The sequence below is a fragment of the Bactrocera tryoni genome, unplaced genomic scaffold (genome assembly GCF_016617805.1).
Source record: "Bactrocera tryoni isolate S06 unplaced genomic scaffold, CSIRO_BtryS06_freeze2 scaffold_25, whole genome shotgun sequence".
Classification (NCBI taxonomy): Eukaryota; Metazoa; Arthropoda; class Insecta; order Diptera; family Tephritidae; genus Bactrocera; species Bactrocera tryoni.
Window position 1 is genome coordinate 8461152 of NW_024395977.1, and position 14565 is coordinate 8475716.

The window sequence follows — 14565 nt, forward strand, 5'->3', positions numbered from 1 at the left end:
GCGACTTCTTACAGAGTTTACACCATTTTTTTCCGCCTTCTTTGCCAAGCCAAATTGGAAAATGGTCTTGACCATCGTAGCGCACTTCATGTACGGGATGTTTTGACTTTTGGCCAACTCCCGAATTGCTTGGCTCTATATTTCCTACCTTTGACGTTACTGTTTTTTGACAACCAAGGGGTCGTCTTTTTTGATATGTTATCAGTGAAGCAGCTACAGCTTCACGAAATCGCGGTAACTGAAAAAACCGTTCATGTTTGGCTGATTCATGACTTGAGTCAGTTACCTTTTTTGCATAAATCCGTTTATGTGGTAAATACGCATTCGTGATCGCCATGTCAATGAAATGGTAAAACAATCGAGTTATTGCATCGTTTGACTTCGCTCGTATGTGGTACCGGCCCATCAGAGCGTCCATCAAGTCAACACCGCCCATGTGATTATTGTACGCTTTGATTATTTGAGGACAATCAGTTTCCAAATATTTCTTCGCCTTTCTGTCGTAGCGAGCTGCTTTCGATGGCTGTTTGTTTGCATCTGTATTGGATCTTTGAAATGGTTGAACGCCGACGTAGTATGTTGATGCCAATCGTACTAATTTATTGTCTTTCCATAAGACTGTGGTTATGTCAACACCATATGCTCTCTTCATATACTCACATGAATAGTCTCGTAGTTCGTCTCTTATGTCTTTTTCATTTGGAAGCTTACAGTTGGGAATTAGAGGAATCCGTAAGGTGCCTAAACTAAATATGCCTCGAGCTCGCAATAATACCAACAACGGCAACGATGTATAAAAATTATCAAAATACAGAATGTGATTCCTGAAGTTTGGTATAGTTTGCGATAAACGAACAACAACGTTCGACGTGGCTCCAAGATCTGGTTGTCCTGGTAAGATCACATTGTCGCCAGCACCATTATAAACCTCGAAGCGATAAGCGAATCCGCTTGTATCGCATAACACGAAAAATTTGATGCCCCACTTGTGTGGTTTGTTTGGCATATATTTTTGGTGCCACACATTTGTTCATCGACGCACAATCGGGCTGTTTTGGGTACGGAATCGAACCGTGTATTTAAAAAATCAGACAACGTTCTAATACGGAACAACGCATCATAACCAGGCTCTCCTTTTTTGGCCCTAGTGTTTTCATCACGAAAAGACAAATATTGTTTAACGCCATAAACCTTGCTTTAGGCATCGTTTTTGCTATTGGTTGAAACGCATTTGGGTCCCAATAGCTTTCCAAATTGGGATATCGGTAAATGCTCATGTAAACATGAATGCCAATGTATTTGTAAATTTCTTCGCCGGATGTTATGAACTTGGAGTTGATATCGACATTGCGAGCTGTCCAGCTCGATTCTAAAGCAATCTTGTCAACCATTTTCTTAGTGAAGAAATAGCGAAATATCTCCATCGGAGTTCCAAGCTCTTTGATTGAAGATGGTAGGCTTGAGTCACCACGGAAGGCCACCTCATTTACATGCAAACACATCGATCTTTTTCGCCATATAACTTTGGAAAACTCAGCCGAATCTTTGGTTATTGCTTCAATACGTATAGTAAATGGAATTTTAGATTCACAAATAAAATGAACACAGCATCTAGACATATTACCTGTTCCGCTGAAACCTCCAGAGGAAGGCACAATGGACGGACCACTACAATCAAATTCAGGCAAAGGGAACGGGCACGTTTGGTGGCTTCAAACGTGGTGTTGAAGTTGATGGCCCTTCTTCTCCTGAAGCTTTTTCAACTTCTTCATTTGGCGAAGTTGAGGGAAGATCTTCCTTGATTGCACTCAAGCTCAACGAAAACTTGTCCGCTTTATTCAAAAAAGCAGATTCGTCTTCATCGATTTGGTGAACTACCTCCGATATGTACCGTTCATCTTCGGGGCTTATTTCATTAGGTTCGAAATCCGGGTCATTCATATCGTCATCGCTATTAAAATCAGCTTCTTCGTCTGTTTCAACCGATTCCATAAATTCACAAATTTGCTCATCGGTCATTTCGCTCAGTTTGACCTTTTTACGGTTTCGAAAATCCATTTTCAGCTATAAACAAGGGCAGGCACCGCAAAAAAAACATAATAAAAACAATAAAAAGAAAACACAAATTTTCATGTAAACTGTCATAAGTGCCCTGAGGCACTCTTCCATTTTGTTTTCTCACCCGACACTTTATTTCATTTTTCACTTTCACTAGTATGTAAAAGGTAAAAAGAACTACTTACATTTGCAACAATAAAATTTTGAATAGAATCCGATAACAATATATATGAATGTATATATATTTTTGTTTTGAAATTTTTTTTGTGAAGTTAATTTTAGCTTTGCACACTAGTAAAACTCATACGAAACGTAACGGTAAATTTAAACGCAGCGTGACAACCTGTCAAAAATAAACTACACTCACAATTGAAGTGTTTCCAACAAGCTTGTTTTTAAGCTATATGCAATTTTTTATTTATTTATTATTTATTTTGAATTTCGTGATGCATGCCTGAGGGCGCTCTTAACCGACAGAGGGTTAAAGCTCTTATCTTCATACATGTTATTTTACTAGAAATGTGCTTTCTCCACGTGAGCCCTCTATCTAGGTGAATACCAAGATATGTTACTTCATTCGCTTGGGGTACTAAAATATAGTTTATTTTTACTGCCGGGCACATCTTTGGTCTTATCGAAAATGTAATATGCTTACACTTCTGTTCATTCACATTTATACGCCAGTTCGCTAGCCACTCTTCGACAGAACTTAAATGCTTCGCTAATATTCGTGATGCTAAAATGTGGCATTTGTTACGGCTCACTATAGCTGTGTCATCCGCAAAAGTTGAAGTTAATACATTATTAGCTGTTGGAAGATCTGCTGTATATATGATGTATAGTGTTGGGCCTAAAACACTGCCCTGGGGTACACCAGCCCTTATCTGTCGTTCATCAGATATGAAATCTCCCACTTTTACCATAAATTTTCTATTTTTAAGTAAGACTCCAAGGTTTTATATAATTCTAAAGGTAGAATTTTTTTAATCTTATATAAAAGACCTTCGTGCCACACCTTATCGAACGCCTGGGCTACATCTAGAAATATTGCTGAACAGTACTCCCAGTGCTCAAATGCTTTCCTTATCTCGTTAGTAATTCTATTTACTTGCTCTATTGTGCCATGTTTCGCACGAAATCCGAATTGATGCATTGGTATTGTGTTATTTACGTGGAGGAAAGGAGACATCTTTGATAGTAATACTTTTTCAAATACTTTTTAAAGACAGGGTAGAAGACTGATTGCTCTGTATGAAGACGGCTGTGTTAAGTCTTTCCCAGGTTTATCTATCAAGATAATCTGCGACTTTTTCCATGAAATTGGATAGTATCCGAAACTAAGAATTGCATTGAAGAGCAAAGAGAGCACCTCTACAGAAATAATTGGTAACTCAATAAGCATTTTTGGGAAAATTTTATCATGTCCCGGCGACTTTTTTGGATTAAGTTCTTTCATGATACCAATGATTTCAGAAGGTGTAGTCATAAGAGACTCGAGCGACTCTTTAGCTGTGGGTAAGATTGACAGCTTAAAGTTGTTCTTTGGCAAATTGGGTTGAAATACCTTTTCTAGGTGATTTGCAAAGCAATTAGCCTTTTCCTCGTCACTTCGAGCCCAATTTCCACCCAAGTCTCGTATAGGCATGTTGGAGTCAGTTGGTGGCTTCATGGACTTTGGGCTTTCCAAAGGGAATTTTGCTTGTTTGAGTTTTGACAGAGCTTCTTTATATACATTTCGGTATTGAATTTTTCCTCACGTTTAAGCGCTTTTTTTAATTTACGTACAGCAGCTTTCAATTGAAGCTGAGTGGAATGGGATCAATTTATCAGCCATTCTCGTCTTGCACGCCGTTTTTCATTTACAAGCCTTTCTATTTCACTACTAGTGATATTTCTGAAACCAAGCGGCTTATAGCTTTTGTTTGGTGTTGCTAAGACAGCTGCGCTGGTTATTATATCATTGACTTCTCTTATACTTTCATCAATATCTCTTCCTGCATTTATTTTGTACTCAATATTAATGTGGCTGCTGACGTATTTTTATATTTTAGCCAATTCGTTTTATAAGAAGACCCACTTTTGGATTAACGAATATGGGTTGTTCACATAACTTTATTAGTATCTACAGGAGAGTGATCAGAAGATAGATCAGTACATGTATCAACTGTTATGTGTGATTTATCAATATTTTTGATTACAGCAAAATCAATTAAACCTGGTATTTTCTTACGATCACTAGGCCAATATGTCGGCTTACCAGGAGATATTATTTCAAGGTTATTGTGCCTATTTATAACAGTTTGATACAGCTGTCGTCCTTTCGGATTAATAAGACGTACGTGTGTTTTGCGTTGTAATCTCCACCTGCTAGAAATCTTTAACCTAGTGTTCCAAAAAGTCTTTAAATTCGATTTCTGTAATTTTAAAACGAGGTGGACAGTATATAGCCGTAAGGTTTAAGTCACAACCCCGATTTTTTTAGTGATATTGTTGTAGCTTGTAACTGTGGTGTAGCATGAAATTCTAGAGCATAGTGGTTTAAACGATTTCTAATCAACACTGCCGTGCCACCATGCGCTTTACCATCTGGATGATTTGCAACATATGTATAGTCTAAATCCCTGTATATTGAAATTATTTTTATTTGTTAGATGAGTTTCTGAAATAAGCATTACATCTATATTCTTTTCAGACAGAAATCTGATAATCTCTAATTTATGTTGGTTAACACCGTTAGCATTCCATATACAGATATTTAGTAAGCTCATTTTTTACTTAATAAATTTTGCAGCATTTGATTTTGTGATTTTATTAAATCTTGGATCATGTTTTGCATAATAGACATAAATTGTGTCATGCACTGTGTAAGATTTATAACCATAGTTTCAATACCTCCATTTGGAGGATTTTACGGCAGTTGCATTTGCACAGTGTTGCCTTTCACCACATTTGCATAGCTTCCTTGCATATTATTATTGTTAGAAGTAATAGGATTTGAACTTTTTTCTGAGGTTGCGATAATTACATTACGGGGTGTTTGTAACATTTGGGTACGACGTGCTTGAATGCCCTGTGACAACTTCGATTACAAATCTTTATATACAGGGCAACCTCTGTAGTTAGCAGTGTGATTTCCTCCGCAATTGCTGCATTTTTTTATTTAATTCTTCTTTCTTAAGGGTGCACATATACCTCACAAACACTGCGTAGAGTGCAGTACGATTTAGTATGCCCATTTTCTTGGCAGTTAGTACATTGTACCGGACCGTTTCTTTTATGTGGTTCTTCCACAGTTACTCTACGATGCAGCAAATATTTCAAATTATATATTGGATGGGTCTCATTTTTTTAAGTTGATTCGAATTCGGCAACAATTCAATTTTAAACATTGGCTGTGGTACTTTGTTTCTATTAAATATATTTACAACTGTTTTATTTCCAAAACAACATTCTTCCAGTGCTTCTATGACTTCACTAGAGTCTACGGCGGACTCTATACCCTTGATTACAACAACTAGGTCCTTAGAGCTCTTCAGTTGATACGAATAATAACTCTTGTTTTTAATTGACAAAAATTTAACTATGTCCATAAAACTTTTTTCAGTGTAGGACTGAATTTTTGTGTCATCTTTATTGCCTTTTTTCAAAGGCACTATATGGAAATTGTTAGTACCTACAATTTTACTTAATCCAGCAACGAGAGCATTACTGCTACGCTCTCGCAAATACATTGGAGGGGGTTTGGCATTAACGACTGTGGTGGTAACCTTCGTCTGAACTCTTGCTTAGTAAGGCAAATCTGTTGCCATTTAAAACTCCCGTTTTATTCATATTTGGTGTGCCGACTTGAATTTTTTTAGGATTGACCGCTGCCTTTGAAGGACTTAATTTCCTTTTTATATTAACGTAGCGATCTGTATGATAGACTGGCCTTTTTTTAATAGTACATTCTCACCTTGCGTTGTGTTATTCTTGGCTGCCTGCGTGCTTGCTGGTACCTGCTTAGTTGCTGGTGTGGTCACTTTTGTTGATGGCCGTTGTTGATTGCCGTTCTCTGCTGCTTTTGTATTTTGTACGCTCTGCTTATGGTGCTGCTCAGTTGTTCTCTTCGATGACACATCATTCTCACCGTTGCCTTGTTTGTTGTTATGAGCTGTATTCGCAGGCTCGATAAAGCTGAAGTAGGCATTCAGAGAATGCAAAATACCTCACATAAAAACAAACTGCAAAAAACATGTTCTCATTAAGTGCTAGGACAAGTTGTAACCAATACTAGTGGGCCACAACAAAAACAAAAGGTCAACAGCTAACATTTAAACGTATGTTATAATTGTTACGATTTCATTTAATAAAATATATCCGTCTTTTTAATTTTAAAAAGTGAGTTAGACAAAATGGGCAGGAATGGGATTTAAAATCGTGACTTATGCAGGAGAAATTTTCGTTTAGTTGTACACAATTTTAACAAGAAAGGTCTAAACTGCCTATATAAGCGAGGAGAGTTACTAAAATTAACTTCAGGCAAATGAAAAGAACAGCAAATTGTTCCATTCAGGATTTTTGCTAAGAATACTACCAAGCATTTCTCTACAACTACTAAGTGTAAACGAGCAGTACTAGAATTAAGACTCGGAAATGAAAACGAAAATTAAAAACTGTCTTAGAACGGACTCTAACTAGTCAGAATAGATTTTTTAACTAAAACTCCATACCACACAGCCATATTCCAATCAAGCTTAACCAAAGTTGTAAAAACAGTTTAAGTACTATACGGATCTCTCAATCCTTTAGGCCAGGGTTTAATAAAGATAAAAGCACCTTTTTTGTTCAAAACTATAGCAATTAATATGAGTACTAAAATTATGCTCAGGGTCTATAGTAACTTCCATATCAACAAATTTTAAAACTTGCTTTAGTCTATAGTTTTTATTGCATAAGCGAGGAGTGTACATTAGAGCGGGTTGATTTTTTGTTCTCTAAAATCGTGTATGTGTAAAATGTTTTACGGATTTTTCTGAACAAATTTGCCAAGAGAATATAGTTTCAAGCCAGCGATTTATTTTGGTGAAATTAAATTTTTCGAGATTAAAAAATTTGTTCGACTGATTTTAGGTTATGGAATAAAATTTAATACGTAGGTTCATTTTATTGATCATTTGTTGAAATTGGCCAGATCGTACAACTATATCCCAGTTGAACGCGATAAACAAAAGCGTAGTCCGGTTGACGCAACCTCGTCAGAAAGGCGATTTAGCAAAATTCTGCAGCCTTGAAATCTAGAAGCCGATTTCAGAGGAAAATATGCTGCTGGATGAGGCACCCACTCATTCCGGCACCGACAACTGCTATTGCTACTATCTGCGCGGTTGCCATTGCTACTGATAAGTCTGATATCGAAGGGCTGAAGGTGCAATATAGTAACAAAGATGAGGACAGCGGCGTTGAGAACCTGTCCTTCATTGAATACATCCTGTGAACACCAATGTTCTTATAGAAGTTGCCCAGGTTGCTACACCACGCAACGAAATTGATTTCTTTTGCATTTCAGAGTTTCTGGCGCAGAACCTGGTCGCGATGTAGGTGAAGGACAAGGAATTCACGCCTCAGCCTTTTTCCCACGAAAGACAGCTACACCAAAACCCGCCAATCGATTCCACAATTAATAGGGTACTGTAGGAAAAATAAGTACTCTCTTATACTATGGTGCGATGCCAACGCGTACCATATGGAATGGGATCTTTTCGTATTAGGGTGAGTCTCTTCTTGAGTTTATTATTAGTAACAATTTTAGTATTAATTATGTGGGGGCGATCACAAACTCTAGGCAGAGGTAAGACTGTCACAGCATAAGCCATAAAAGATCTAATGGTAGTGAAGATCTGATTTAGTAATTTTCAACATAACCGTTATATGAGATGTGTGTGAAATTTATATTAAAAATATTACTTTTAAAAAATTTTCATTTACATCTGAGTTCGCTTGTATCAAATTCTGGTTTAATATCTTAATTTTGAGCTTAGTTATAGCACTTTATAAGTTTTCGCCTAATGTATATTGTGGGCGTGACAATATCTTAAATATGCCTATCAGCAATACGAACCTCGCTTGGATGCAAGGAAAATGTGTATGATGTTCCATCGAGATATCTCAAGATTTGCTGAATCATTTTATTTTTGAAATGACCTTCTACTTCAAGGACAAGTAATTTCAGCTGTCATATCATACTACATGAATGGAAATGTTTCCATATGTATGTACATTATTTTTATTAAATGTGGATACCATACCAATATTAAGTTCAGATATTTTAAAGCATCCTTTGTGCGACAAAGTACAATATAAATAATTTTTGTAGCAATGATTTGAATGCTTAATACTTGTAGTTTTTGGGTCAATATATGGTGTGCAAATAAAAAAACAAATATACAGTTATATTAATATAATTATGGATAAACAATTTTAATTAAATTCAAGTCAAGTTGCCAAAAATATTTAATTTTTCTTGAAGTACTTCTTCATTGTGTTCAATGTTCATAAGATATGACGCTAAAAATGATTTAATTTCTGCTGAATGATGAACATAAAACTGGGCAAAAGCTTTACTTAATGTTGTGCCCATTAGACATTTTATTTCTTCAACAAGACCATCAACTATGTGGAGGGTTTTACCTTCATTATAAAATATACAGATACAAAAATGTACTAAAAATAGAAAACTGCACCATGCATACCTTGTGGTAGCCAATTATAATCTTTGAAACAACAACAACTGCTTGCATTTTGTAAAATACATATTTGAAAAATGATTCCAGCTCTGTTTCACATTTCTTTATCAAAGAAACTTCTTTGACAAAAAGTTTATGCATTTCGCAAATATCCCTTTCACAATTATTTATGACAGTTGTATCATCCGATTGTATGGCATATCGTTTTAAGTAATCGATGCTTTTTTCATGAAACTGCCTTGAATTTGCATTTTTCGGCATTTAAATCTGCAATGCATTGTCGTGCATTACTAACAATTTCTTCACCGTGTTTCTTAAGTGCTTCGATTTTCTTTGAAAAACATTCGTTTACATCGTGCATCGTGGTAATTTTCCGAGTTAAAAGTATAATTTTCTCAGATTCTTCACATTTCTTTTTGTTTTCTCCCGGAAACCCAAAATTTATTTTATCCACACACTCTTTAAATTCATCTTGAAGATTATGTAATTCCGTTTTTATGCGTCTCAAATCATTGTCGTGGCAGATAAGTATACTCAAAATTTCATGGATGCAATTTCTATGAGGATTAGATAAATTGTCCCTAAATGCTGTAAGCATTTTTGATTTATTTTATAAAAGTATTGATATTAACGTATTGTATTGAAATAAGAATGTATATATACATATGTCTCTATGTACGTGAAAGAAAACAAAGAACCTACTTATTATTATTACTACTGAGGATTAGGTAAATTTTCCCTAAATTCTGTAAGCATTTTTAATTTATTTTATTTAACAGTAGATAACAGAGACCAAAAATAAAATTTTTTAAAAGTAATTCCATACATAATATAAAATCAGCCGTCTTCTTTTGTATTGTTTTTATTTTATGATATATGCATATTATGCTATTATAATATATGTAATACATCCATACATACTGGTGGCTTTAGATCTCCCATTCAGACCGTGTATGATCTGAATGTTTAAAATGTACAAGTAAACATCGCTAACGGAGATCTCTATGCGTGCATGAATATTAATTTTGTTCACAGATCGATGCAATAAAAAACTTTATCATCAATCAGGTAATTGCAAAATATAAATATGTTTTGAATATTTGAATACGTTCAAGGGAAAGCTGCCTTAAAATGAAATAATTTTCTTCGGTGTTAGGATTGGTAGACTACTATAAATTATTTTTTTAATCGATTAGTCAATTGATTATACATTTAATTCTAGTTGATTTAATTGCAATTTAAAGGAACTTGTTTTAATCACCAAACATCATTAATTTCAAACTGATAAAACTTTTATAATCTTTCTTATTCCCACATGCAATAAATTCAGTCCGTGCAGCGTTACTTTAACAACTGTAGCTACAACAAAATTAAAATATATGTACTCAGGAAAAATAATGCTTTAAAATAGTTAAATCCTTCTCAGCAAGAAAAAAATGTATAATAAAGTAAAAATTTTATTTAACAGTCGTAATTGTTATTATACTATAATTATATAAGTGATTTCTCGTACACATTAAGAACCCTTAGCATGGATACTCTGTTTACTGAGTCCTATATAAACACTTATTAAAAGACTTTAATATGAGCAACAATTTGGCCAGGTAAAAGAACTGGTAGAGATTTACACTATTTGCGGGCATTTCATACAAAAACGGAAATGAAACAAGTAAGGAGGGCTAAGTTCGAGTGCAACCGAACATTTTATACTCTTGATTTAAGGGGTAAAACTAATCATATAGAGTAAAGTCAGCCGGATGTTCGAAAATCCTGATAATACTTGTAGTAGCCCCCATAGCTAGGCCAAGTTTTCGCCAAATTTATCTATTTTAGGCACAAAGATACACTGTTATGAATAAATCAGGTTCTCTTATTTTGATTGGGATAAATCACATAATGGCCGATATACAAGTTAGTATACGGTACAACGTCACCCCGTAGTTCGAAAATCTTTATCAGGGGTGTTGTGGAATCTGATAGTTGTCGGAATCCGAATTGAAACCGATCAAAAAAGCAGTAGGTGTCATGAATTCAGACATTATTGGTCTGATATTCGAAACAGAATTTTTATCGGTTTTGGGTGTCACGGAAACCAATTTTATCGGTTTTGCTGTCAGAAACAAAGCAAGAAGATATTCGCACACAGATGTGAAATGTAAGTTTCTTAACTTCATGTTATTTTATTGTTACGAATTAATTTATCTTTATTTCTATAGGAGAAAATATAAGAATAAAACACGAAATGTCTTAATTATTGAGTTTTGAAAAAAAAAATGCGGATATTTAAGGAGAAGAGGGAGAAAAAATTAATTTTTTTTTTGGAGGGAGAGAAATAATTGATTAAAGCGAAATTTTTAGGGTTTATAGTTATATATTTAAGAGGTTCCCTGTCCAATGTATCACATGTGATACAAAATTATTTTCTTGTACCATGTGTACAGCGTCCATGTATCATATATATATGAACAAATTTTTTGGTTGATTTGAAATAAGTTTAATAAAAGACGCAGATGAAGAAATTGAAATTTTATTGCGTGGACTTACTGAGCATAATGTGTTGTTTGTAAAAAAAGAAAAAAAAACAGGGTGATTTTTTTTTTAGATTTTTATTAATTTTTATTTTTTTTTATGAATTCATGTTTATGCCTATTATGATAGTAAAAATAGTGGAAATAAAGGACGCAAATAAATTAAAAAATTGCAATTGAAGCAAAAAAATTAACAAAGTCATTTACACTGGTTTTTCTCTCATGTTTAGAGTGATACTCATTGTAGCATGGTAAACAGTAACCTCTTCCGCATTCGAGGCACTCTGTATTTATCTGTCTAGCCTTTGTAGGATTTCCTTCCTCTTTGCTTTTGGCATAGCAACTCACACAGCGACGTCGGATAAGCTTAGCATTTCTGCGAGGTATTTCAGTGAGGCTATGTTTAGTAGATGGTGGGAAGTTTAATGGCTTCGATTTTTTGTTTTGCCTGCTACTTCTCCAAGCCAGTGACGAATCATAGCCTCTTGTATTTCCAAAATAGTAACGTTTGAACCAGTTACCTCATTGAAAATAACTCTGGAGTTAACGAGTGATGCTTGAAGAAGCAAATCTATTGCAATTTTCTTATACCATGTTAGACTTTTCGCAAGTGGTGAGTAATAGCTACTCATCTGATCTGCGACGTCAATCCTATTTTTAGTGTTATTATAATCAATAACCACATTGGGTTTTAACGAATTTCCTCTCCATGAAGAAGTATTAGTCATTCCATCGTCATGGCACGTTGATATCATCAATACACCGCGCTTATCATGCCACTTCAAAACAGTTGCAAAGCTATCCATCTGCCTTGCCACAACATCTCCACGTTAAAGCCTTTGCTTGGTGACTGCTTCAGGAAGACCCCTTTTATTTTTGCGCAAAGTCCCACATAGATCCGTTTTTCTATCTTTGAGATATTTTGCAAGACCTATTCTGGTATAGTAGTTATCTGCCACAATCAGTCTGCCCTCATTTAAAAGTGGGTAGCATAGCTGCACCACAACAGTTCCAGGTAAGACCATGTGTATGAATTAGTGGAACACATTTTATAAATTTTTATTCCATATTTATGGGATTTTGAGAGATTACAGTAGACGCTCAGAAATTAGAACTCTCAGAAATTAGAACATCCAGAAATTAGAACCAGAGTTTTTAATGCATTGGACGCCCTGAAATTAGAACTTGAAGTTCTAATTTCTGAGCATTTTTTTTTATTTTAAACACAACCATTTTTTGTTTGCATTGACCGCTCTGAAATTAGAACTTGAGGTTCTAATTTCTGAGAGCTTTTTTTTCATTTTAACACAAGGGAATTCCCATTCTTGATTTTTATTTTACTGAACAAATGTAAAATAGAAAGGGGAATCCCCAAGTTATATTTTAGTTTTTGTTTTGCCTTATTTTCCTAATTTCTGAGAATTTTTTTCATTTTTAACACAGGGGAATTCCCATTCTTGGTGAAAGGAAGTGTACATTGACAGCAACAATATTAAAGGAAAAAGCTAAACAAATTTTTGGTGAAGAATAAAAATGCATTCCGAGCAAGCGATGGATGGTTTACTAAATTTAAAAAGCGACACGGCATTCGTTTTTTAAAAATTGGTGGCGAGATTCTTTCTAGTGATATTGCCTCCATCACTCCATTTATTCACAGATTCCGTGCAAAAGTCACTGAGATGGGGTTAATAGAGTCGCAATTATATAATGTGGACGGAACCGGATTATTTTATCGTTGCCTACCAGATAAAAACATATGTCTCTGCTTGTGAAAAAAAGTGCGCCTGGATACAAAATTCAAAAAGAACGAATTTCAATTTTACTTGGTTCAAATGCTGATGGGTCTCACAAATTAGTGCCCTTAGTTATTGGAAAAGCTAAAAATCCCAGGAGCTTCAAAGGTTTTAAAAATCCACTTCATTACAACTTTTCCAAAAATGCTTGGATGACGTCTCGGATCTTTCACGATTGGTTTCACAAGATATTTATTAATGAAGTAAGAGGAAATAATTTTGCTTTTAATTTCATTAATTTTAAAATATTTTTTGTTTACAGGTCATCCAGTTTTCTCAAAAAATAACTTGCCTCCGAAAGGCTCTTTTGCTTATCGATAACTGCTCCGCGCATGCACCGATTGAGCATCTTCAAAGCAAAGATGGCAACATAGTTGCATATTTCTTGCCGCCAAATGTGACAGCAGCTGTGCAACCAATGGATCAAAATCCCATAAAGTTAACAAAACTTGTTTACAGAAGTAAATTACTTGCTGAAATAATAGCTGAAGGTGGTGCACTGAATAGTCTGTTGAAATCCCATTCCATCCGAAAGGCAATAATATTTCTGAAACAAGCTTGGGATGAGATAACTCCAAAAGTGATGAGGAATTCTTGGTCAAAGTTGCTAAATTGGGACTCTGACCAATACGACAGCGATGATGATGTGCCACTAGCAGAGTTGCTTAACAAAAATGAGACTGCAATGAATCTCTCCAAGTAAATCAAACTCTTTTAGCAGAAATTGATCCAAACAGTTTCATGTGTATTGCTGACATCGAGAAATGGAATGAAGATGAGTTTGAAGACCGAACTGGTGATGACCTAAGTAGCGATGATGAGTTTTCTGATAGCAGTGAAGACGATGTTGTTGATGACACATCAGTTATCTCAAATGTTATAGCTATTGAAAGCGTTAACAATTTAATAAATTGGTGCAACAAGAGTGAATTGTCTTCCAGTAAGCACATGACCAATCTATTGGCCCTCCGTAACGATATTGTCATATCGGATTTAAAGAAACCAAAAAAACTAACAAATATTACTGATTATATGTCAAACAAAAATTAATTTTGAACTGGCCCTTATATAGTTTTTAATTAATTTCTGAAATTTTTAGTTGTTTTTTTTTTAATAATTGTTATGTAATGAACTGAATTGTTATGTTTAAAAAAAAAATAAGAAAAGAAATAAAAAAAAATGTTTTTATATAGTTTTTGGAAGTGGCTTAACTCTTAGTTTTATTATTCACGTTAAAGAAAAACCGTCCAGAAATTAGAACATTTCGGAAATTAGAACTACCCCAAAAACAAAGTGGTTCTAATTTCCGAGCGTCTACTGTATATGTTTTTATGGCCAAACGAAATTGATGGTTGATTTGCGATTCATCTACTACTATTGTATCCAGCATTTGAAAAACTACGCTACTCTCGTAGCATTTCATTTTACTCTTGCTACCGCTCTCACTTTGTCGGGAGCCAC

The 14565-nt window shown here is 34.8% G+C and overlaps 1 protein-coding gene and 1 pseudogene across 1 annotated transcript; both read right to left on the reverse strand.

Moving 5' to 3' along the window:
- Positions 1-1060: 1060 nt before the first annotated feature.
- Positions 1061-1667, reverse strand: LOC120780962. The gene is made up of 2 exons (XM_040113192.1): positions 1625-1667; positions 1061-1555 (listed from the first exon to the last, which is right to left on the reverse strand). Exon 2 carries the CDS (start codon positions 1500-1502, stop codon positions 1080-1082), a length of 423 nt encoding a protein of 140 aa, XP_039969126.1. The 5' UTR covers positions 1503-1555; positions 1625-1667; the 3' UTR covers positions 1061-1079.
- A 6697-nt stretch (positions 1668-8364) lies between these two features.
- Positions 8365-9566, reverse strand: LOC120780961 (annotated as a pseudogene).
- Positions 9567-14565: the final 4999 nt, after the last annotated feature.

Excerpts from the sequence above, each read along its gene's own strand:
- LOC120780962 (XM_040113192.1), bottom strand. The coding sequence starts at position 1,502 with ATGTGTTTGCATGTAAATGAGGTGGCCTTCCGTGGTGACTCAAGCCTA.